The sequence below is a fragment of the Atractosteus spatula genome (genome assembly GCF_055471065.1).
Source record: "Atractosteus spatula isolate fAtrSpa1 chromosome 10 unlocalized genomic scaffold, fAtrSpa1.hap1 SUPER_10_unloc_2, whole genome shotgun sequence".
Classification (NCBI taxonomy): domain Eukaryota; kingdom Metazoa; phylum Chordata; class Actinopteri; order Semionotiformes; family Lepisosteidae; genus Atractosteus; species Atractosteus spatula.
This window is the reverse complement of record NW_028296622.1, coordinates 1,688,031-1,712,962: the sequence shown is the minus strand read 5'-3', so window position 1 is coordinate 1,712,962 and position 24,932 is coordinate 1,688,031. Positions and strand designations below refer to the sequence as shown.

The window sequence follows — 24,932 nt, the reverse complement described above, 5'->3', positions numbered from 1 at the left end:
ACCTGTCAGCTCTCCTACCGTCTTATCTCTACTATAGGAGTCCCGTATAGACACACCTGTCAGCTCCCCTACCGTCTTATCTCTACTATAGGAGTCCCATATAGACACACCTGTCAGCTCTCCTACCGTCTTATCTCTACTATAGGAGTCCCGTATAGACACACCTGTCAGCTCCCCTACCGTCTTATCTCTACTATAGGAGTACCGTACAGACACACCTGTCAGCTCTTCTACCGTCTTATCTCCACTATAGGAGTCCCGTATAGACACACCTGTCAGCTCTCCTTCCGTCTTATCTCTACTATAGGAGTCCCGTACAGACACACCTGTCAGCTCTCCTACTGTCTTATCTCTACTATAGGAGTCCCGTATAGACACACCTGTCAGCTCCCCTACCGTCTTATCTCTACTATAGGAGTCCCGTACAGACACACCTGTCAGCTCTCCTACCGTCTTATCTCTACTATAGGAGTCCCGTATAGACACACCTGTCAGCTCTCCTACCGTCTTATCTCTGCTATAGGAGTACCGTACAGACACCTGTCAGCTCCCCTACCGTATTATCTCTACTATAGGAGTCCCGTACAGACACACCTGTCAGCTCTCCTACCGTCTTATCTCTACTATAGGAGTCCCGTACAGACACACCTGTCAGCTCTCCTACCGTCTTATCTCTACTATAGGAGTCCCGTATAGACACACCTGTCAGCTCTACTACCGTCTTATCTCTACTATAGGAGTACCGTACAGACACCTGTCAGCTCTCCTACCGTCTCATCTCTACTATAGGAGTCCCGTATAGACACACCTGTCAGCTCTCCTACCGTCTTATCTCTACTATAGGAGTCCCGTACAGACACACCTGTCAGCTCTCCTACCGTCTTATCTCTACTATAGGAGTCCCGTACAGACACACCTGTCAGCTCCCCTACCGTCTTATCTCTACTATAGGAGTCCCGTACAGACACACCTGTCAGCTCTCCTACCGTCTTATCTCTACTATAGGAGTCCCGTATAGACACACCTGTCAGCTCTCCTACCGTCTTATCTCTACTATAGGAGTCCCGTACAGACACACCTGTCAGCTCTCCTACCGTCTTATCTCTACTATAGGAGTCCCATATAGACACACCTGTCAGCTCTCCTACCGTCTTATCTCCACTATAGGAGTACCATACAGACACCTGTCAGCTCTCCTACCGTCTCATCTCTACTATAGGAGTCCCGTATAGACACACCTGTCAGCTCTCCTACCGTCTTATCTCTACTATAGGAGTCCCGTACAGACACACCTGTCAGCTCTCCTACCGTCTTATCTCTACTATAGGAGTCCCGTATAGACACACCTGTCAGCTCTCCTACCGTCTTATCTCTACTATAGGAGTACCGTACAGACACCTGTCAGCTCTCCTACCATCTCATCTCTACTATAGGAGTCCCGTATAGACACACCTGTCAGCTCTCCTACCGTCTTATCTCTACTATAGGAGTCCCGTATAGACACACCTGTCAGCTCTCCTACCGTCTTATCTCGACTATAGGAGTACCGTACAGACACACCTGTCAGCTCTCCTACCGTCTTATCTCTACTATAGGAGTCCCATATAGACACACCTGTCAGCTCCCCTACCGTCTTATCTCTACTATAGGAGTCCCGTACAGACACACCTGTCAGCTCTCCTACCGTCTTATCTCCACTATAGGAGTCCCGTATAGACACACCTGTCAGCTCTCCTACCGTCTTATCTCTACTATAGGAGTCCCGTATAGACACACCTGTCAGCTCCCCTACCGTCTTATCTCTACTATAGGAGTCCCGTATAGACACACCTGTCAGCTCCCCTACCGTATTATCTCTACTATAGGAGTCCCGTATAGACACACCTGTGAGCTCTCCTACCGTATTATCTCTACTATAGGAGTACCGTACAGACACCTGTCAGCTCTCCTACCGTCTTATCTCTACTATAGGAGTACCATACAGACACACCTGTCAGCTCCCCTACCGTATTATCTCTACTATAGGAGTCCCGTACAGACACCTGTCAGCTCCCCTACCGTCTCATCTCTACTATAGGAGTCCCGTACAGACACACCTGTCAGCTCTCCTACTGTCTTATCTCTACTATAGGAGTCTCGTATAGACACACCTGTCAGCTCTTCTACCGTCTTATCTCTACTATAGGAGTCCCATATAGACACACCTGTCAGCTCTCCTACCGTATTATTTCGACTATAGGAGTCCCGTATAGACACACCTGTCAGCTCTCCTACCGTCTTATCTCTACTATAGGAGTCCCGTATAGACACACCTGTCAGCTCTCCTACCGTCTTATCTCCACTATAGGAGTCCCGTATAGACACACCTGTCAGCTCTCCTTCCGTCTTATCTCTACTATAGGAGTCCCGTACAGACACACCTGTCAGCTCTCCTACTGTCTTATCTCTACTATAGGAGTCCCGTATAGACACACCTGTCAGCTCCCCTACCGTCTTATCTCTACTATAGGAGTCCCGTACAGACACACCTGTCAGCTCTCCTACCGTCTTATCTCTACTATAGGAGTCCCGTATAGACACACCTGTCAGCTCTCCTACCGTCTTATCTCTGCTATAGGAGTACCGTACAGACACCTGTCAGCTCCCCTACCGTATTATCTCTACTATAGGAGTCCCGTACAGACACACCTGTCAGCTCTCCTACCGTCTTATCTCTACTATAGGAGTCCCGTACAGACACACCTGTCAGCTCTCCTACCGTCTTATCTCTACTATAGGAGTCCCGTATAGACACACCTGTCAGCTCTACTACCGTCTTATCTCTACTATAGGAGTACCGTACAGACACCTGTCAGCTCTCCTACCGTCTCATCTCTACTATAGGAGTCCCGTATAGACACACCTGTCAGCTCTCCTACCGTCTTATCTCTACTATAGGAGTCCCGTACAGACACACCTGTCAGCTCTCCTACCGTCTTATCTCTACTATAGGAGTCCCGTACAGACACACCTGTCAGCTCCCCTACCGTCTTATCTCTACTATAGGAGTCCCGTACAGACACACCTGTCAGCTCTACTACCGTCTTATCTCTACTATAGGAGTCCCGTACAGACACACCTGTCAGCTCTCCTACCGTCTTATCTCTACTATAGGAGTCCCATATAGACACACCTGTCAGCTCTCCTACCGTCTTATCTCCACTATAGGAGTACCATACAGACACCTGTCAGCTCTCCTACCGTCTCATCTCTACTATAGGAGTCCCGTATAGACACACCTGTCAGCTCTCCTACCGTCTTATCTCTACTATAGGAGTCCCGTACAGACACACCTGTCAGCTCTCCTACCGTCTTATCTCTACTATAGGAGTCCCGTATAGACACACCTGTCAGCTCTCCTACCGTCTTATCTCTACTATAGGAGTACCGTACAGACACCTGTCAGCTCTCCTACCATCTCATCTCTACTATAGGAGTCCCGTATAGACACACCTGTCAGCTCTCCTACCGTCTTATCTCTACTATAGGAGTCCCATATAGACACACCTGTCAGCTCTCCTACCGTATTATCTCGACTATAGGAGTCCCGTATAGACACACCTGTCAGCTCTCCTACCGTCTTATCTCTACTATAGGAGTCCCGTATAGACACACCTGTCAGCTCTCCTTCCGTATTATCTCTACTATAGGAGTCCCGTATAGACACACCTGTCAGCTCCCCTACCGTCTCATCTCTACTATAGGAGTCCCATACAGACACACCTGTCAGCTCTCCTACCGTCTTATCTCTACTATAGGAGTCCCGTATAGACACACCTGTCAGCTCTCCTACCGTCTTATCTCTACTATAGGAGTCCCGTATAGACACACCTGTCAGCTCCCCTACCGTCTTATCTCTACTATAGGAGTCCCGTATAGACACACCTGTCAGCTCTACTACCGTCTTATCTCTACTATAGGAGTCCCGTACAGACACACCTGTCAGCTCTCCTACCGTCTTATCTCTACTATAGGAGTCCCATATAGACACACCTGTCAGCTCTCCTACCGTCTTATCTCCACTATAGGAGTACCATACAGACACCTGTCAGCTCTCCTACCGTCTCATCTCTACTATAGGAGTCCCGTATAGACACACCTGTCAGCTCTCCTACCGTCTTATCTCTACTATAGGAGTCCCGTACAGACACACCTGTCAGCTCTCCTACCGTCTTATCTCTACTATAGGAGTCCCGTATAGACACACCTGTCAGCTCTCCTACCGTCTTATCTCTACTATAGGAGTACCGTACAGACACCTGTCAGCTCTCCTACCATCTCATCTCTACTATAGGAGTCCCGTATAGACACACCTGTCAGCTCTCCTACCGTCTTATCTCTACTATAGGAGTCCCGTATAGACACACCTGTCAGCTCTCCTACCGTCTTATCTCGACTATAGGAGTACCGTACAGACACACCTGTCAGCTCTCCTACCGTCTTATCTCTACTATAGGAGTCCCATATAGACACACCTGTCAGCTCCCCTACCGTCTTATCTCTAATATAGGAGTCCCGTACAGACACACCTGTCAGCTCTCCTACCGTCTTATCTCCACTATAGGAGTCCCGTACAGACACCTGTCAGCTCTCCTACCGTCTTATCTCTACTATAGGAGTCCCGTATAGACACACCTGTCAGCTCCCCTACCGTCTTATCTCTACTATAGGAGTCCCGTATAGACACACCTGTCAGCTCCCCTACCGTATTATCTCTACTATAGGAGTCCCGTATAGACACACCTGTCAGCTCTCCTACCGTATTATCTCTACTATAGGAGTACCGTACAGACACCTGTCAGCTCTCCTACCGTCTTATCTCTACTATAGGAGTACCATACAGACACACCTGTCAGCTCCCCTACCGTATTATCTCTACTATAGGAGTCCCGTACAGACACACCTGTCAGCTCTCCTACTGTCTTATCTCTACTATAGGAGTCTCGTATAGACACACCTGTCAGCTCTCCTACCGTCTTATCTCTACTATAGGAGTCCCATATAGACACACCTGTCAGCTCTCCTACCGTATTATCTCGACTATAGGAGTCCCGTATAGACACACCTGTCAGCTCTCCTACCGTCTTATCTCTACTATAGGAGTCCCGTATAGACACACCTGTCAGCTCTCCTTCCGTATTATCTCTACTATAGGAGTCCCGTATAGACACACCTGTCAGCTTCCCTACCGTCTCATCTCTACTATAGGAGTCCCATACAGACACACCTGTCAGCTCTCCTACCGTCTTATCTCTACTATAGGAGTCCCGTATAGACACACCTGTCAGCTCTCCTACCGTCTTATCTCTACTATAGGAGTCCCGTATAGACACACCTGTCAGCTCCCCTACCGTCTTATCTCTACTATAGGAGTCCCGTATAGACACACCTGTCAGCTCTCCTACCGTATTATCTCTACTATAGGAGTCCCGTATAGACACACCTGTCAGCTCCCCTACCGTCTCATCTCTACTATAGGAGTCCCACACAGACACACCTGTCAGCTCTCCTACCGTCTTATCTCTACTATAGGAGTCCCGTATAGACACACCTGTCAGCTCTCCTTCCGTATTATCTCTACTATAGGAGTCCCGTATAGACACACCTGTCAGCTCTCCTTCCGTCTTATCTCTACTATAGAAGTCCCATACAGACACACCTGTCAGCTCTCCTACCGTCTTATCTCTACTATAGGAGTCCCGTATAGACACACCTGTCAGCTCTCCTACCGTCTTATCTCTACTATAGGAGTCCCGTATAGACACACCTGTCAGCTCTCCTACCGTCTCATCTCTACTATAGGAGTCCCGTATAGACACACCTGTCAGCTCTCCTACCGTCTTATCTCCACTATAGGAGTCCCGTATAGACACACCTGTCAGCTCTCCTACCGTCTTATCTCCACTATAGGAGTCCCGTATAGACACACCTGTCAGCTCCCCTACCGTCTTATCTCTACTATAGGAGTCCCGTATAGACACACCTGTCAGCTCTCCTTCCGTCTTATCTCTACTATAGGAGTCCCGTATAGACACACCTGTCAGCTCTCCTACCGTATTATCTCTACTATAGGAGTCCCGTATAGACACACCTGTCAGCTCCCCTACCGTCTCATCTCTACTATAGGAGTCCCACACAGACACACCTGTCAGCTCTCCTACCGTCTTATCTCTACTATAGGAGTCCCGTATAGACACACCTGTCAGCTCTCCTTCCGTATTATCTCTACTATAGGAGTCCCGTATAGACACACCTGTCAGCTCTCCTTCCGTCTTATCTCTACTATAGAAGTCCCATACAGACACACCTGTCAGCTCTCCTACCGTCTTATCTCTACTATAGGAGTCCCGTATAGACACACCTGTCAGCTCTCCTACCGTCTCATCTCTACTATAGGAGTCCCGTACAGACACACCTGTCAGCTCTCCTACCGTCTTATCTCTACTATAGGAGTCCCGTATAGACACACCTGTCAGCTCTCCTACCGTATTATCTCTACTATAGGAGTCCCGTATAGACACACCTGTCAGCTCCCCTACCGTCTTATCTCTACTATAGGAGTCCCGTACAGACACACCTGTCAGCTCTCCTTCCGTCTTATCTCTACTATAGGAGTCCCCGCATTTATTGGAGCCTCGATCACCGCCATTACAGGGCAGCCCCACAGAGGAAACTCTTACAGTGGTCTGGGCACGTACACTCGTGGAACCCGCCCGTCCTCTCCGTGGACGTACAGGGTTTCCCTGCGAGAGCCGGGCGAGGCGGGTCCTGGACGCGCGAATCTCTCAGGCTGCGGAGGCGCCTATTCTCGCAGTATTACGGCTCTCGCTCCCAGCGGCGCCTCCAGTTCCTCCGCATTCCCGAGTCCCGGTTCCTCCGGTTCCGCTCCTTTCCTGTAAACTGCGCTCGGACCTGCGGACCGGAGCCTGCAGTCCTGCTGGAGCGGGTCAGAGCGCCGGCCCGGCCGCACCGAAGGTGAGGAGAAACTTCTGAACTCTTCTCTCTTCTCACGGTGTGTCGGTTTAGCGAGAAATGTTGGATTTTCGGTCCTGAAATCGGGAAATTGCTCGCAAGTCACGCTTTCAGGATATAGAATCAGCTCCTGAAAGCTCATCGTACACCGGAGCCTGTTTAAAACATCCGTTTCTTTTAAACCGTTTATACATCCCCGAACAATTTCTCTCTCCTGATCCGTGTGGTCTGGAATACAGCTTTGTGGAGAAACTCTCGAAAAACAGCACGATTGACTCTTTGTACACACGGAGTTTGTTTATATATATATACTTCCTCATTTCTGCGCAGGTAAATTAACAACCCTGAAGTGAGATGGAAGATGCACATTAATATTCATCTCGTATAGCGCCTTTAAAAGAGGCTTTTTATCGTGCTCTGCAGAGGAAGACTCCGCACCGAGAGGAAACAGCAGATTGACACAGGACCCGTGAAATTAAAGCTCTTTTACTGAAGCAGGTTTAGAGTCTGGATGTGAAAGACCTCAGGGAAGGAGACTCTCTGAGATCCTTGGTGATGTTTTTACCTGTTTCTCTAAATCCTAAATACTACTCGTTTATTTTAAATTGTTTTTGCACGTTTGTTCCCCAAAGAGTACTGTATGTGTTTAATGCACATGTGAAGTATTAGCTCTTCTAAATACGGGCACATTTCAGAAAACACTGACTCAGTGCTGCAGGTTCACAGGGGAAGTGAGTTTAAAACGGAGTCTTTTTCAGTCCATTCACAGTTAATCATTGTATTGAAGTGCGATTTGTCTCAGTTGCTTTTAAAATTTCTGGATTTCCTGAGCCTTTCACCTGCAGCAGCTGATGGATTGACAGAGCCTGCCTGTTACTGGAAAACCACGAGTCGCATGAGAGTTTACACGTGAAAAGTATTTTCATGTTGAATGTTTCCAGAGTGAAGAGATGCGTTATGAATTTTCCTGGCGGTTTATTAAGTTTCATTTGCACTGATCCACCAGGTGGCGCCAGAGCAGAGTCTTCATCCTTCAGGTGAGCTCACCTTTACCTGAAGAGAACAGGAAGTCCTTCTCCCTCAGTTCAGCAGGAAGAGAAGGAGAGAGATGGCGTCTGAGAGCTCAGCGCTCAGCCCTGGTGAGTTTTCTCTTGTTCTACCTGTCAGAGTGTCAGTAAGGGAGTCACTGAGGGTCTCTTCTCTGTCACAGAGCACAGCAGCAGCTGGAGAAGTGTCTTCCTGTCTGCTGAGAGTGTGTTCTGTCTGTCAGACACACAGGGTCTGAACTAGGAGAGAGACAGGAGCTGGTTTACTTTCACTTTCTCTTGTTGGGGATCAGAGATCGGTACTGTCAACTCAAGCTGTTTGGAATGTACTGAATATTTTAATAAGGTGTTTATTTAAGGTAAAATGATTGATGTAAAACCTGACTGTGTGCTGATGGTATTGGATTCACACTGTTAGTGTTCATGATGCTCAGAAACGCTCAGATATGATCGTTTCCTGTTTGTTGCTCAGAGGCCGTGTTTATTGTACAGCTGATAATACCAGAGAGGAATCAGTACAGATGAACAGCAGAGGAATTTATTTGGCCCATAATTAGTAGTGATTCCAGGTTCTCGTGCAGCTGTTTCTCCTGTCCTGACTGGGCAGCTTGTTCCCCCCTCCCACCCCCCTCTGTGTACAGTAGAGCCTCCCACTCCTGATTTTAAGTCTTAGTGGTGCTTTGAGTTTCAGTGTTAATTCTGAGGAACTCTGAGGTGTCAATATCTAACTGGTCTTTAACGATGACTGTCACTGAGGATGTTGAATATTTTGTATATATGTGGTTCCCTATCTTCACCCTGTCAGTGTGGGACACTCCCTTCAGACTAAAGAGACTCAGTTCCTTCAGGTTGTCAGTTTCACTGTTTTTAAACTAACATCATGCTAATTCTCTTCAGTGTGGATCACAGTAGATAGTTTCTAAGTGGTTTGAAACTATACAACACACAGATTTCCCAGCCAGGTGGCTGAGTCCCAAACATGTCTTTATGTAATGTGACATTTTAGACTCACTACTGAAGAATCAGGATGGACTGAATGATTTTACAATTTTTACATGTATTTTTAAAATAAGGTGGTATAAAGGTTCATTCTGAACACAGGAGTCCCATATGTGTCTGAACTGCCACCGGACACTCAGAGTGTTAGTGGGACTCTACAGGGCCCTCCAGAAGTATTGGCGCCCTTGGTAAAGATGATCAAGGAAGACATTGGAAAAAATGTCTGTTGTTTATCAGATGAGAGAAATCTAACCTTTCAGTGAGGTTAAATTATTCTAAGAAAAAAAATCCTGATGAAAAATAAACATGTACTATTGAGAGAACATTTAAAAATAAAAAAATATATTTTATATAAATTGTAAGAATACAGAATAACAATGTTGTAAGAATACAGTTTGATTAACTAACATTAATAGAAGATTTTTGTATACCACAGAGAATACACAGAAATATAATCTCCATCTGTGATTTTCCTCTCTCACAGGGCAGGGACAATAGGAAAGATATAGAGGAGTTTTATCGTAAATTTTAAATGGGATGAGTGGTGAAGATATCTGTGATGAGAACTTTATCATGTAAATAATCTGTGATCTTTCTCTCTGACAGGGGAGGAACAGGCTGATTCCCATGAGGCACCACAGCGTCTCTCAGAGATCAGGATCGTGCTGCTGGGGGGGGGACGGTCTGGGAAGAGCTCAGCAGGAAACACCATCCTGGGCAGAGAGGAGTTTGACACTGAGGGAGTAACTGAGGAGTGTGTGAAGAGACAGGGTGAAGTAGCTGGGAGGCAGATTACTGTGGTCAACACTCCAGGCTGGAATGTGTGGCTGATGAGGAATGATCCACAGCAGATCAGACAGGCGGTTGTGCGCAGTGTGTCTCTGTGTCCCCCAGGACCCCACGCTCTCCTCCTGGTGATTAATGTGAACTCAGACACAGACTGGAGATCAGTGAAGGAACATCTGGAGCTTCTCAGTGAGAGAGTGTGGAGACACACAATAGTGCTGTTCACCTGGGGGGACACACTGAGAGACACAACCATTGAGCAGCACATTGAGAGAGAAGGGAAGAAGCTCCAGTGTCTGGTGGAGAAGTGTGGGAACAGGTATCATGTTCTCAACAACAAGAACAGGGGTGACCGCACTCAGGTCACAGAGCTGCTGGAGAAGATAGAGGACATGGTGGCAGGAAACTATGGGCTGTACTTCACCACTGACATTGAACAACTGTACACTGAACTGGAGACATACAATAGAGAGATAGAGGAGCTGAGACAGAGGGAGGAGAAGAGACAGAGAGACAGAGGAGCTGAGACAGAGGTTGGAGGAGAGACAGAGCAGCTGAGGCAGAGGGAGGAGGAGAGACAGAGAGAGACAGAGGAGCTGAGACAGAGGTTGGAGGAGAGACAGAGAGAGACAGAGGACCTGAGACAGAGGGAGGATGAGAGACAGAGAGAGACAGAGGACCTGAGACAGAGGGAGGAGGAGAGACAGAGGAGCTGAGACAGAGGGAGGAGGAGAGACAGAGAGAGACAGAGGAGCTGAGACAGAAGTATGAAAGAAGGGAGAGAGAGAGAGAAGAGGAGCTCAGACAGAGGTTGGAGGAGGAGTGGAGCAGGAGAGAAGAGGAGCTGAAGGAGAAGATGAGAAAGACACTGGAGGAAGAGGAGCTGGAGAAAGAGACAGAGGAGCCCAGACTGCCTGTCAAGAGGAGGAACAGTAAAGACTTCATCCCTCCCAACAGTGAGTGTGATTGATGCTGTATTACTGAGTCACTGATCTTACTGCTCATCAGACTGAGAGATTCAACCATCTTGTGTCCTGTTAGGAATTAAAATCATACTGTGCTCCGCTCTGTACTGGGTTACTAACACAGTGGCACACAGATCCGTGTTTGTTTAAATCCTCTGTGCTGTAATTGAACTGTTTTCTCTCAGGGAGATTAGATTTAATCCATCACACAGCAGCTCAGTCTCTGTAATCTGTTCCTCAAGACTGTCTGACCAACACTCAATCAATCAAGGTTTATTGATCGATGCACGAACAGTACAGCACACAGCGGTGTTGTCAGCATTGAAATCTGCAAGCTCATTAAAGGCTCGTTAAAAGGGATAGAAGAGTTGGAGGACAGGAATTTATAGGGGTTAACATTGGGATACAACAGAGGTATTTAGGGTACAGGGTAGGAGGTATTTAGGTGTCCTGACAGTAGTAGGGTACAGGATAGGAGGTATTTAGGTGTCCTGACAGTAGCAGGGTACAGAGTAGGAGGTATTTAGGTGTCCTGACAGTAGTAGGGTACAGGGTAGGAGGTATTGAGGTGTCCTGACAGTAGTAGGGTACAGGGTAGGAGGTATTGAGGTGTCCTGACAGTAGTAGGGTACAGGGTAGGAGGTATTGAGGTGTCCTGACATTAGTAGGGTACAGGGTAGGAGGTATTTAGGTATTTAGGTGTCCTGACAGTGGTAGGGTACAGGGTAGGAGGTATTGAGGTGTCCTGACAGTAGTAGGGTACAGGGTAGGAGGTATTGAGGTGTCCTGACAGTAGTAGGGTACAGGGTAGGAGGTATTTAAGTGTCCCGACAGTAGTAGGGTACAGGGTAGGAGGTATTGAGGTGTCCTGACAGTAGTAGGGTTCAGGGTAGGAGGTATTGAGGTGTCCTGACAGTAGTAGGGTACAGGGTAGGAGGTATTGAGGTGTCCTGACATTAGTAGGGTACAGGGTAGGAGGTATTTAGGTGTCCTGACAGTAGTAGGGTACAGGGTAGGAGGTATTGAGGTGTCCTGACAGTGGTAGGGTACAGGGTAGGAGGTATTGAGGTGTCCTGACAGTAGTAGGGTACAGGGTAGGAGGTATTTAGGTGTCCTGACAGTGGTAGGGTACAGGGTAGGAGGTATTTAGGTGTCCTGACAGTAGTAGGGTACAGGGTAGGAGGTATTGAGGTGTCCTGACAGTAGTAGGGTACAGGGTAGGAGGTATTTAGTGCTCTTCGTAGGTGTCCTGAGAGTGCCAGTGCCCCCTGTCAGTTCAAGGAGGTAACTGCAGGTGTCTGCTGTGGTTGGCTGTTCAGCAGTCTTACTGCCTGGGGGAAGAAGCTGTTCTGACACCTGGTGGTCTTGGTCTGATACTTCAGTACCGTTTTCCAGATGGTAGTAGAGAGAGCAAGTTGTGTTTAGGGTGACTGGGGTCCCTGAGGATGGACCTGGCCTTCTTGAGGCATCTAACACAGTAGATATGCTGTGTGTTCAGTAGCGCAGCCGGTAGTGTTCTGAGCCAGTGTCACCACCCTCTGGAGGACCCTGAGCTCGTGGGCGGAGCAGTTACCACACCAGGCAGTGGTGCAGCCGGTTAGGATGCTCTCAGTGGTGCAGCTGTAGAAGCTGGTCAGGATGTGTGAAGGCAGGCTGAACTTCTTCAGTCTGGGGAGAAAGAACAGGCGCTGTCTCGTCTACGGGGTTGGTGTGGTGGGTCCAGGTCAGGTCGTTCCGGAGCTTGGTGACGAGCCTTGAGGGTACGATGGTGTTGAATGCTGAGCTGTAATCAACAACAACATTCTCACATACGTTTCTCTCTCGTCCAGGTGTGAGAGGGTAGTGTGTAGACTAGGGGCGATGGCCTCCTCAGTTGATCTGTTAGTGTCAAAGGCAGCTCTGAAGTCCAGCAGGACAGGAGTGGGTGAAAGAGCCCATCAGCAGATCATTAGAACCCCAGACAAGAGCTGTTTCTGTGCATCAGTCTGAAGGACTTGTCACAGCTTGTCTACAGATCAGCGAGTCTGTGACTGAACAGCAGCAACCTGTTGTAGAATCTGTGTCAAACAGGGTGAGATGGAGAATTACTGAACAGAGTGAAATACCAGCAGGATGATTGCACTGGACTGCACTCTCCTAGAGTGCTGTTCTTCACTGGAGTGAAGAGATTCTTTCCTTCTTCAATTAACGTCCTTCTACACTCTGCCCCTGTAACAGTACAGTACTGCAGCATGACTGTTGTTGCTTGAGGCCAGTAAATGAACACAGATTCTTCAGATGAAACTTGAGTCACTTTGAAAAAATAGATCTGACACAAGGAAAAATCACGAACATCAGGTAAAACTATGTAGTTAGTTGATACTCAAGGTTAATTCCCAGATGTTCATTCTGTAAGATTCCTTCATAATGACTTTTAAGTTTTGTCTCTTGAGCAAACTGAACCCTTCTTATCTGTGGAGAGGTTGGTCTCCTCTCATGTGTAACCTCCCTGATGCTCCTGTCTCTCCTCCTGTTGCAGTGAGTGAAGTCGAACCCAGACTCCAGCCCCGCCCCTCTGAGCTGAGACTGCTGCTGCTGGGCAGGACTGGTGCTGGGAAGAGCGCAGCAGGAAACACCATCCTGGGCTCAGAGGAGTTTCCCTCTGAAGCCAGCAGCTCCGCGGTCACTCAGGAGAGCCGGAAGAGGACAGGACAAGTGTCCGGGAGACGGGTGACTGTGGTGGACACTCCAGACTGGCTCCACGACGGACTGTCTGAGGGGGACAGGAGACGGGATGTGGGGCTCTGTGTTAACCTGTCTGCCCCGGGACCCCACGCCTTCCTCCTGGTGACCCCGCTGGGCCGATCCTCAGGGGAGGAGAGGAGGACACTGGAGACAGTCCTGGAGATATTCGGGGAGAGGGCCCTGGGACACACCATGGTCCTGCTCACCCACGCTGATGAGCTGGCCAGCAGGACACTGGAGGAGTCTGTGCACACAGGCAGCAGGGAGCTCCAGTGTCTGCTGGAAAAGTGTGGGAACAGGTATCACGCCCTCAACAACAAGGACAGGGGCAGCACTCAGGTCACAGAGCTGCTGGAGAAGATAGAGGAGCTGGTAGCAGGAAACAAGGGCAGCTACTACAGCACTGAGACGTACCAGGAGGCAGAGTCCCAGATCAGACAGAGGCAACTGCAGATCCTGAGGGACAGAGAGGAGAGCAAACAGAGGGAGGAGGAGAGACTGAGGGAGAAGCATCAGAAGGAGCTGCAGAACCACCTCCGCAGGATGGAGGAGGAGATCCAGACACGAGAGGAGAAGATCAGAGCGGTGGAGGAGAAGATAGCAGAGCTGGAGGAGAGGCTGAGGGAGGAGAGGGATGAGGGAAGGAGGAGAGAGCTGGAGGAGGAGCTGAGGAGAGAGAGAGAGGAGAGAGAGAGGCTGCAGAGAGAGATAGAAGAACTGAGAGAGGATCAGGAGAGGGAGAGGAGAGAGAGAGAGGAGACACACAGGAGGGAGATGGAGGAGCTCAGGCAGCACTATGAGGAAAAGGCCAGAGAGGAGGCAGAGAGACACCTGGACCTGGTGAAGCCGCACTTCAGCACAGGAGCAGTGGTACTGGGAGCAGGACTGGGGGCAGCAATAGGGGCCCTAGCAGAGGCCCTGAGGGGCCCAACAGGAGCAGCAGCAGGAACAGTGATAGGAGCTGCAGTAGGAGCTCAGATAGGAGCTTTACTGGGAGGAGAAACCAGAGCAGCACAGACTCACACAAAAGAGCACACACAGCCCGCAGACACACAAGAGCGCACACAGCCCGCAGACACACAAGAGCGCACACAGCCCGCAGACACACAAGAGCGCACACAGTAGTCACAACGTAGTCTCACACACAACCTGAAGGCACTCAAGAATACATAACCCTCAGACACATAGAGAACACACAGGCCACAGACACAATCAGCAGACACGCAGCCCACAGACAGTAGAGAGAAACAGACAGGAGATCGAGGAGCTGAGAGAGAGCTGAAGACATTGAGACAGGAGCAGGAGAGGGAGAGGAGGAGCTCAGGCAGTGTTATCAGAGTGACAGAGAGACACAGAGACACTGCCGCAGGTCAGTCACTGATCCACACAGTCTTTCCCAGCGGGAGAGGAAGACCGGATACTTCCTGGACACAGAGGACTCTACACTGAAACACTGATCTCCTCCTCGTAAGAGATCCGACTCACTGAAAACCAGCCCTTAGTGTCCCATGTGAAGAAAACTAATTTTAAATAATGTTCTATTTTGATCATGTTTGTATTTTGCTATTCTTTGTGTATATATATATAAATGTCATGAATACTTTTGGATATAATTCTGACATTGTATATGTGTGTGTAACAGAATATATTGTAGCATTTACAAAGGACCAGTGGAGACGCGATAAACGAACCAGGCTTTATTCTTTATCAACCACAGAGTATACACACACATGACGGAACACGCACACATCTTTAGGGTGGTTATTACTTAACGACTTAACAACAAGCCATACAGTACACTTATAAGACACTAGAACTACTATGACATTATTTACAGAGGTAGGGTCAGCCGCTGGTCATCGTGCTGACCCTCAGACTCTCCCTGGCTACAACTCCCAGCATGCCCAGCGGTACTATGAGCGCCTAGGGGCGCTTCCTCCTCACAACTGGGCGTTACAGTATGTGTATATGTGTACTTTATTCTCCTGAGCCCATAATCAAAGAGCAGAACCAGCTCGTCCGGCAACTGGGACTTTATATCTCGCAACTGCGACTTACAATCTCAGAATCACGACTTTATTTCTGGTCATTGGGACTTTATATCTCGCAACGGCGACTTACAATCTCAGAATCACGACTTTATTTCTGGTCATTGGGACTTTATATCTCGCAACGGCGACTTACAATCTCAGAATCACGACTTTATTTCTGGTCATTGGGACTTTATATCCCGCAATTCCGAGTCAGAAAAGTCATAATTTCGAGATCTAAAGCCGAAACGACGAGAAACCGCGGCGCGTTTTTTTTCTTTCCACTCCCTGGCGGACACGGCTTCCACAGAGGAGGGAGAGAAATGGACTTTAATGTTTTTCTATCGACTTTATTCTCCTGAGCCGATCATCAAAGAGCAGAACTGGCGCCAAAACCCGCTTCCGGCTCGTCCTCCGGATGCCGCTGCGGCGCCGGTTGCTAAGCGACGCTCCGAGCCCGAGCGCTCGAGCTCCTCTCGGGGCGGTTTTATTCCCAGCTGAGGAGCCGCTCCTGTCCTGGAAATCCCGGGAAGGACTGGGACTCCCCTCCTGTGGGCTGGGAGGCTCTTCCCGGGTGTCCTGGTGTCCTGGGAAAAGGCCCCCTGTGCTGCGGGCGTCTCCGAGAGAAACGGGCTGTTTGTGTGGGAAGATGCTCTTTCCTCAGGAGGGGAAGAGCCGAGCGGGAAGGAAAGTTCTGGAAGTGCGTCTCCTCTCCGGCTGCTCCAGTCCCAGTGACGGCGACACCGGGACAGGACAGGAGGGACGAGCGGGTCCTCTTTCCCACACGGGGTGTTAGTGGGGTTTGTTAGGACACAGGACAGAGAGAGGGAAAAGGACACCAGTGGGAGAGAGCCCTGAAGCTCTCAGGTCTGGTCTTGATCCGGGTTGGTCCCAGTCCCAGTTTACACTGGTTTACAATGTGGGACTTCTGCCCTGACACGACCCCACAGGTGTGTCTCCACAGGAGACCGGAGTCCTGTAACGTGTTACCCTACAACAGTATCCCAGTTAATTCTTTAGCCTTGGAAAGAGGTTCAGACACAGTGACCCTCTCCCTGATCCTGCTGGTGGATCTCAAGAGATCCAGGGATCCAGTCTCTGTCTGGGATCTTTGCCCATCAGTCAAACACACAAATTGACAAGTAATAAAAATAATAAAAAACTTTATTGTATAGAGTGCCTTTTAAGGTGGCTTCCCAAAGCGCTTTACAGAATGACAACAACAATAAAACAAAATTATACACAAGATAAAACACAATTACAACACACAGAGCAGAGTGTGGATGGTGGTACTAAGAAGAGCAGAGGGGTGAAGAATGGAACCAGTTCAGTAAAGGCTTTTCTGAAGAAGAGGGTTTGGAGTCTGGATCTGAAGGAGTTTAGAGAAGGTGACTGATATCCTTGGGGAGAGAGTTCCAGAGCTTGTGGGCAGAACAGGAGAAGGCCCTGTCACCCCAAGAGTGTAGAGGGGCTTGGGGGACAGTAAGGAGAACAGAATTAGCAGAGCGAAGGTTGCGAGGTGGGGAGTAGGGAGATAATAGTTCAGATAGGTACTGAGGTGCCAAGCCATGCAGAGCCTTATAGGTGAGCGTGAGGATTTTAAAGACCTCATGGAATTTGACTGGAAGCCAGTGCAAGGACTCCAGGACAGGAGAAATGTGATCACTTCCACTAGATCTGGTCAGGATTCTGGCTGCTGAGGTTTGGACAGACTGCAGTTTGTTCAGAGTAGATTTAGATACCCCAGCGAGTAGAGCATTACAGTAGTCAATTCGGGAGAACACAAATGTGTTGATCAGCTTTTCAGCCACAGTTAGTGATAGCATAGGGGGTAGTCTAGCGATATTTCTAAGGTGAAAAAAAACGTTTTGACGATATGCTGCACATGTGGGTCGAATGTTAAGCCAGAATCTAATATAACTCCAAGTTTTTTTGATTAGACTAATAATTTAGACTTTAATAAAGAACTGGGGTGCTGTTTAAGGCAGCCCCAATACAGAGAGAACAGGAAAGAAAGCACACCCCAAAATTACAGGGGTGCTGTCTGGAGAAAAGTCCTGTGTCTGCGGGCTGTGTGTGCTCTCGTGTGTCTGCGAGCTGTGTGTGCTCTTGTGCGTCTGCGGGGGCTGTGTGCGCTCTCGTGTGTCTGCGGGCCGTGTGCGCTCTCGTGTGTCTGCGGGCTGTGTGCGCTCTTGTGTGTCTGCGGGCCGTGTGCGCTCTCGTGTGTCTGCGGGCTGTGTGCGCTCTTGTGTGTCTGCGAGCTGTGTGTGCTCTTGTTTGTCTGTGGGCTGTGTGTGGGCTGTGTGTGCTCTTGTGTGTCTGCGAGCTGTGTGTGCTCTTGTTTGTCTGTGGGCTGTGTGCGGGCCGTGTGCGCTCTCGTGTGTCTGTGCAGGCTATGTGTGCTCTTGTGTGTCTGCGGGCTGTGTGTGCTCTCGTGTGTCTGCGGGCCCTGTGTTCTCTCGTGTGTCTGTGGGCTGTGTGCGGGCTGTGTGCTCTCGTGTGTCTGCGGGCTGTGTGCGCTCTCGTGCGTCTGCGGGCTGTGTGTGCTCTTGTCTCAGTCATCTTCTGTGACCATTTTCTCGATGTGCTGCTCGTGGTCCTCAATCACTCTCCTGTATCTCCTGTGTGTCTCTGATGCCACACAGTGAGTCTGTCTATCACTGTGTTTTGTCTCTCTATTCTCTCTCTGTATCTCTCTACTGTCTCTCTCAGCTCCTCGATCTCCCTCCTGCAGCTCCTGTGCTCCTGTCCTGCTGGAGTGAACTGTGTTGTCGACACACTGACCTGCTGGAGAGTCTCTCTGTGTCTCTCTGCCTCCTCTCTGGCCTTTTCCTCATAGTGCTGCCTGAGCTCCTCCATCACCCTTCTGTGTGTCTCCTCTCTCTCTCTCCTCTCCCTCTCCTGCTCCTCGATCTCCCTCCTGCAGCTCCTGTGCTCCTGTCCTGATGAAGTGAACTGTGGTGTCGACACACTGACCTGCTGGAGAGTCTCTCTGTGTCTCTCTGCCTCCTCTCTGGCCTTTTCCTCATAGTGCTGCCTGAGCTCCTCCATCTCCCTTCTGTGTGTCTCCTCTCTCTCTCTCCTCTCCCTCTCCTGCTCCTCTCTCAGTTGCTCTATCTCTCTCTGCAGCCTCTCTCTCTCCGCTCTCTCTCTCCTCAGCTCCTCCTCCAGCTCTCTCCTCCTCCCCTCATCCCTCTCCTCCCTCAGCCTCTCCTCCAGCTCTGCTATCTGCTCCTCCAGCGCTCTGATCTTCTCCTCTCGTGTCTGGATCGCCTCCTCCATCCTGCGGAGGAAGTTCTGCAGCTCCTTCTGGTGCTTCTCCCTTAGTCTCTCCTCCTCTCTCTCCCTCAGGATCTGCAGTTGTCTCTGGGCCTCCTGGTACATCTCAGTGCTGTAGTAGCTGCCCCTGTTTCCTGCTACCAGCTCCTCTATCTTCTCCAGCAGCTCTGTGACCTGAGTGCTGCCCCTGTCCTTGTTGTTGAGGGCGTGATACCTGCTCCCACACTTCCCCAGGAGCCACTGGAGCTCCCTGCTGCCTGTGTGCACAAACTCCTCCAGCGTCCTGCTGGTCAGATCATCAGCGTGGGTGAACAGGACCATGGTGTGTCCCAGGGCCCTCTCCCCGAATATCTCCAGGACTGTCTCCAGTGTCCTCCTGTCCTCCCCTGTGGATCGGCCGAGCGGGGTCACCAGGAGGAAGGCATGGGGTCCCGGGGCAGACAGGTTAACACAGAGCCCCACATCCCGTCTCCTGTCCCCCTCAGACAGTCCGGCGTGGAGCCAGTCTGGAGTGTCCACCACAGTCACCCGTCTCCCGGACACTTGTCCTGTCCTCTTCCGGCTCTCCTGAGTGACCGCGGAGCTGCTGGCTTCAGAGGGAAACTCCTCTGAGCCCAAGAGGGTGTTTCCTGCTGCGCTCTTCCCAGCACCAGTCCTGCCCAGCAGCACCAGTCTCAGCTCAGAGGGGCGGGGCTGGAGTCTGGGTTTGACTTCACTCACTGCAACAGGAGGAGAGACAGGAGCATCAGGGAGGTGACACATGAGAGGAGACCAACCTCTCCACAGATAAGAAGGGTTCAGTTTGCTCAAGAGACAAAACTTAAAAGTCAGTATGAAGGAATCTTACAGAATGAACATCTGGGAATTAACCTTGAGTATCAACTAACTACATAGTTTTACCTGATGTTCGTGATTTTTCCTTGTGTCAGATCTATTTTTTCAAAGTGACTCAAGTTTCATCTGAAGAATCTGTGTTCATTTACTGGCCTCAAGCAACAACAGTCATGCTGCAGTACTGTACTGTTACAGGGGCAGAGTGTAGAAGGACGTTAATTGAAGAAGGAGAGAGAATCTCTTCACTCCAGTGAAGAACAGCACTCTAGGAGAGTGTGCAGTGCAGTCCAATCATCTTGCTGGTATTTCACTCTGAAACTGACCACACCCAAAGTCCAGAGTCAGAGTCCACTGTGTCTTTATCAGAGGATGACAAGAGAGAAACAGGCTTAATCCTTCTCAGCACCTGTCAGTGGAATAAACTCCACCTCATGTTCCTGGTACCACATCCCCACTGCTGGGCTGAGCTGCAGTGATTCAGTGTCTGTCGGTCAGGAACTGTCCCTTCAACCCTGAGACCTGCAGTCTTGACCACTTTGTTAAAAAGCAGAATTCAGACTCCAGGCTGTTCAGTAATTCTCCATCTCACCCTGTTTGACACAGATTCTACAACAGGCTGCTGCTGTTGCAGCAGACAGACAGCAGCCTCTCTCTGAACACCAGCAGAACTAAGGAGCTGATGGTGGACCACAGGAACAGACCAGGCACCCATTCACATCAGTGGGTCCGCAGTGGTCCAGATTGTCAAATTCCTAGGTGTCAACATCACAGACGATCTGATCTGGACCCACCACACCAACCCCGTAGACAAAACAACGCCTGTTCTCTCTTCACAGACTGAAGAAGTTCAGCCTGCCTTCACACATCCTGACCAGCTTCTACAGCTGCACCACTGAGAGCATCCTAACCGGCTGCACCACTGCCTGGTGTGGTAACTGCTCCGCCCACGAGCTCAGGGTCCTCCAGAGGGTGGTGACACTGGCTCAGAACACTACCGGCTGCGCTACTGAACACACAGGATATCTACTGTGTTAGATGCCTCAAGAAGGCCAGGTCCATCCTCAGGGACCCCAGTCACCCTGAACACAACTTGTTCTCTCTACTACCATCTGGAAAACGGTACTGAAGTATCAGACCAAGACCACCAGGTGTCAGAACAGCTTCTTCCCCCAGGCAGTGAGACTGCTGGACAGCCAACCACAGCAGACACCTGCAGTTACCTCCTTGAACTGACAGGGGGCACTGGCACTCTCAGGACACCTACGAAGAGCACTAAATACCTCCTTCCCTGTACCCTACTACTGTCAGGACACCTCAATACCTCAATACCTCCTACCCTGTACCCTACTACTGTCAGGACACCTAAATACCTCCTACCCTGTACCCTACTACTGTCAGGACACCTAAATACCTCCTACCCTGTACCCTACCACTGTCAGGACACCTAAATACCTCCTACCCTGTACCCTACTACTGTCAGGACACCTAAATACCTCCTACCCTGTACCCTACTACTGTCAGGACACCTAAATACCTCCTACCCTGTACCCTACTCAATCTGATGAGCAGTAAGATCAGTGACTCAGTAATACAGCATCAATCACACTCACTGTTGGGAGGGATGAAGTCTCTACTGTTCCTCCTCTTGACAGGCAGTCTGGGCTCTTCTGTCTCTTTCTCCAGCTCCTCTTCCTCCAGTGTCTTTCTCATCTTCTCCTTCAGCTCCTCTTCTCTCCTGCTCCACTCCTCCTCCAACCTCTGTCTGAGCTCCTCTTCTCTGTCTCTCTCCCTTCTATCATACTTCTGTCTCAGCTCCTCTGTCTCTCTCTGTCTCTCCTCCTCCCTGTGTCTCAGCTCCTCCATCTCTCTCTGTCTCTCCTCCTCCCTCTGTCTCAGCTCCTCTGTCTCTCTCTGTCTCTCCTCCTCCCTCTGTCTCAGCTCCTCTGTCTCTCTCTGTCTCTCCTCCAACCTCTGTCCCAGCTCCTCCGTCTCTCTCTGTCTCAGCTCCTCCGTCTCTCTCTGTCTCTCCTCCTCCCTCTGTCCCAGCTCTTCCGTCTCTCTCTGTCTCTCCTCCTCCGTCTCTCTCTGTCTCAGCTCCTCCGTCTCTCTCTGTCTCTCCTCCAACCTCTGTCTCAGCTCCTCCGTCTCTCTCTGTCTCAGCTCCTCCCTCTGTCTCAGCTCCTCTGTCTCTCTCTGTCTCTCCTCCTCCCTCTGTCTCGGCTCCTCTATCTCTCGTTCAGTGTTTATTTCTTTGATGTCAGTGGTGAAGTACAGCCCATAGTTTCCTCTCACTATGTCCTCTATCTTCTCCAGCAGCTCTGTGACCTGAGTGCGGTCGCCCCTGTTCTTGTTGTTGAGAACATGATACCTGTTCCCACACTTCTCCAGCAGACACTGGAGCTCCTCTCCTCCTCCCTCAATGTGCTGCTCAATGGTTGTGTGTGTCAGTCTGTCCCCCCAGGTGAACAGCACTATTGTGTGGCTCCACACTCTCTCACTGAGAAGCTCCAGATGTTCCTTCACTGATCTCCAGTCTGTGAATAAGGAGTGCAGATTAATCATCAGGAGGAGAGTGTGGGGTCCTGGGGGACACAGAGACACGCTGTACACAACCTCCTGTCTGATCTGCTGTGGAACATAATCATCATCATCATCATAATTCCATACTTTCCACCCTGGAGTGTCGACCACAGTGATCTGCCTCCCAGCTACTTCACCCTGTCTCTTCTCACACTCCTTGGTTTCTCTCCAAGTGTCAAACTCCTCTCTGCCCAGGATGGTGTTTCCTGCTGAGCTCTTCCCAGACCGTCTCTCCCCCAGCAACACGATCCTGATCTCTGAGAGACGCTGTGGTGCCTCATGGGAATCAGCCTGTCCCTCCCCTGTCAGAGAGAAAGATCACAGATTATTTACATTATAAAGTTCTCATCACAGATATCTTCACCACTCATCACATTTAAAATTTAAGATAAAACTTTTCTATATCTTTCCTATTGTCCCTGCCCTGTGAGAGAGGAAAATCACAGATTGAGATTATATTTCTGTGTATTCTCTGTGGTATACAAAAATGTTCTGTTAATGTAAATGTTAATCAAACTGTATTCTTACAACATTCTTATTCTGTATTCTTAGATATTCTTAGATAGTGAACCATAAATATATACAAAATATTCAACATCCTCAGTGACAGTCAGTCATCATTAAAGACCAGTTAGATATTGACACCTCAGAGCTCCTCAGAATTAACACTGAAACTCAAAGCAACACTAAGACTTAAAATCAGGAGTTGGAGGCTCTACTGTACACAGAGAGGGGTGGGAGAGGGGAACAAGCTGATACCCTGGCTTCTCTCCAGACACAGCTGGGTGAGCTCCTCCAGTCAGGACAGGAAGCTCTACTGTACACAGAGAGGGGCGGGAGGGGGGAACAAGCTGCCCAGTCAGGACAGGAGAAACAGCTGCATGAGAACCTGGAATCACTACTAATTATGGGCCAAATAAATTCCTCTGTTGTTCATCTGTACTGATTCCTCTCTGGTATTATCAGCTGTACAATAAACACGGCCTCTGAGCAACAAACAGGAAACGATCAAATCTGAGCGTGTCTGAGCATTATGAATACTAACAGTGTGAATCCAATACCATCAGCACACAGTCAGGTTTTACATCAATCATTTTACCTTAAATAAACAGCTTATTAAAATATTTAGTACATTCCAAACAGCTTGAGTTGACAGTACCGATCTCTGATCACTGACAAGAGAAAGTGAAAGTAAAATCAATTCCTGTCTCTCTCTCCTAGTTCAGACCCTGTGTGTCTGACAGACTGAACACACTCTCAGCAGACAGGAAGACACTTCTCCAGCTGCTACTGTGCTCTGTGACAGAGAAGAGACCCTCAGTGACTCCCTTACTGACACTCTGACAGGCAGAACAAGAGAAAACTCACCAGGGCTGAGCGCTGAGCTCCTACACGCTGCCATCTCTCTCTCTCTGTCTCCTTCTCTTCCTGCTGATGTGAGGTGGTGGGTTTCCTGTCCTCGCTGTGACACTGCTCTGGCGCCACCTAGTGGATTCATAAAGTTAATCACCAACTGAACAGGTTCATCAGTAAGAGCAAAATAAAACACCAGAATACCCAGATCAACTCTTACCAGCATCCTTGGGACACTGGGGTCACACCTCTACTCTCTCACAAAGCGTCCTGGATCTGTACTGACCAGCAGTCGGGACACTGGGGTCCACACCCGCCTGGATCTATGAAGTCAATGAGGCGCTGCAGTACTGCACTGTCCCCGCCAGGGGGAGACAAGGCACCAGAAGTCAGAGGCCAGAGCTGAACTGCTACAGGAGAGAGACAGATCGGGGAAACAGCAGACCAGAGAGAGCAGGAGAGCAGACAGGAGTCAGACAGTAGATAACGGACCTGAGCAGCTCATCGGCTTGTTCGCCCCTCCCCCAGCTCTGTCTGGAGAGAAGCCAGGGTATCGGCTTGTTCCCCCCTCCCACCCCTCTCTGTGTACAGTAGAGCCTCCTGTCCTGACTGGAGGAGCTCACCCAGCTGTGTCTGGAGAGAAGCCAGGGTCTCGGCTTGTTCCCCCCTCCCACCCCTCTCTGTGTACAGCAGAGCCTCATGTCCTGACCGGAGGAGCTCACCCAGCTGTGTCTGGAGAGAAGCCAGGGTCTCAGCTTCAACAACACGCCTGGGCAGCTTGTCCCCCACCCCTACCCCTCTCTGCGTACAGACCCCCTCTTAAACGCAGGTGCCTGAGCGCAGATTGACCCCGAGGAACCCCAGGCCACGGCCAGGCGGAGAAAGGAGAGCGATCCGGTGGGGTCTGGGGATTTCGGACCAAGGGGCGGTCTGTCAGTCCTCTGAGCGTTACTGTGGCGAAATACTCCCTCCTGTCCTGCTTTTAAGGTCGAATTTCCTTTTTTATTGAAATACATTCTCTTTTTTCTAAGCATTTTTTTCTGGGGGCATCTCTGCTGTTGAAATAAAGACTTAGGAAACACAGACAAAGACCTCAGTCGGTTTCAGAGGAGAAACCGCCCTCCTCCCCCCCCCTCACTCACGATGAACACAAGAAGGTTAAAAATAAAGACGACCCGCGACCTCACAGGCGTGTCCGTGGGAGTCTGCTTGAGCGCCGCAGAAACACGTCCACGCCTGGGGCTCGCCTGCCATTCCCACACAAGAGAGCAACAGGAACCGGAAGTCCAGAGCTCCGTCTCTCGCCGGGGAGCGTGGGTGGTGTT

General features: G+C 49.9%; 1 protein-coding gene and 1 pseudogene across 2 annotated transcripts; one reads left to right on the top strand and one right to left on the bottom strand.

The window, feature by feature from the left end:
• Nucleotides 1-6,860: 6,860 nt before the first annotated feature.
• On the top strand, nt 6,861-14,327 carry LOC148812614 (GTPase IMAP family member 8-like; annotated as a pseudogene). Its single transcript, XR_016086316.1, has 4 exons — nt 6,861-7,014; nt 8,018-8,150; nt 9,663-10,798; nt 13,326-14,327. The product of XR_016086316.1 is annotated as a GTPase IMAP family member 8-like (transcript).
• A 2,417-nt stretch (nt 14,328-16,744) lies between these two features.
• On the bottom strand, nt 16,745-23,677 carry LOC148812613 (GTPase IMAP family member 8-like). Its single transcript, XM_088908566.1, has 3 exons — nt 23,623-23,677; nt 21,285-22,556; nt 16,745-19,559 (listed from the first exon to the last, which is right to left on the bottom strand). Exons 1-3 carry the CDS (start codon nt 23,654-23,656, stop codon nt 18,166-18,168), a joined length of 2,700 nt encoding a protein of 899 aa, XP_088764692.1. The 5' UTR covers nt 23,657-23,677; the 3' UTR covers nt 16,745-18,165.
• Between the last annotated feature and the right edge of the window lie 1,255 nt (nt 23,678-24,932).

What these genes read in the sequence shown, in the direction of transcription:
- LOC148812613 (XM_088908566.1), bottom strand. Translation starts at nt 23,656, where the DNA reads ATGGCAGCGTGTAGGAGCTCAGCGCTCAGCCCTG. An exon ending in GAGCTCAGCGCTCAGCCCTG is followed by an intron (nt 22,557 to 23,622) that starts GTGAGTTTTCTC and finishes TCTCTCTGACAG; the next exon opens with GGGAGGGACAGGCTGATTCC. An exon ending in AGACTTCATCCCTCCCAACA is followed by an intron (nt 19,560 to 21,284) that starts GTGAGTGTGATT and finishes CTCCTGTTGCAG; the next exon opens with TGAGTGAAGTCAAACCCAGA.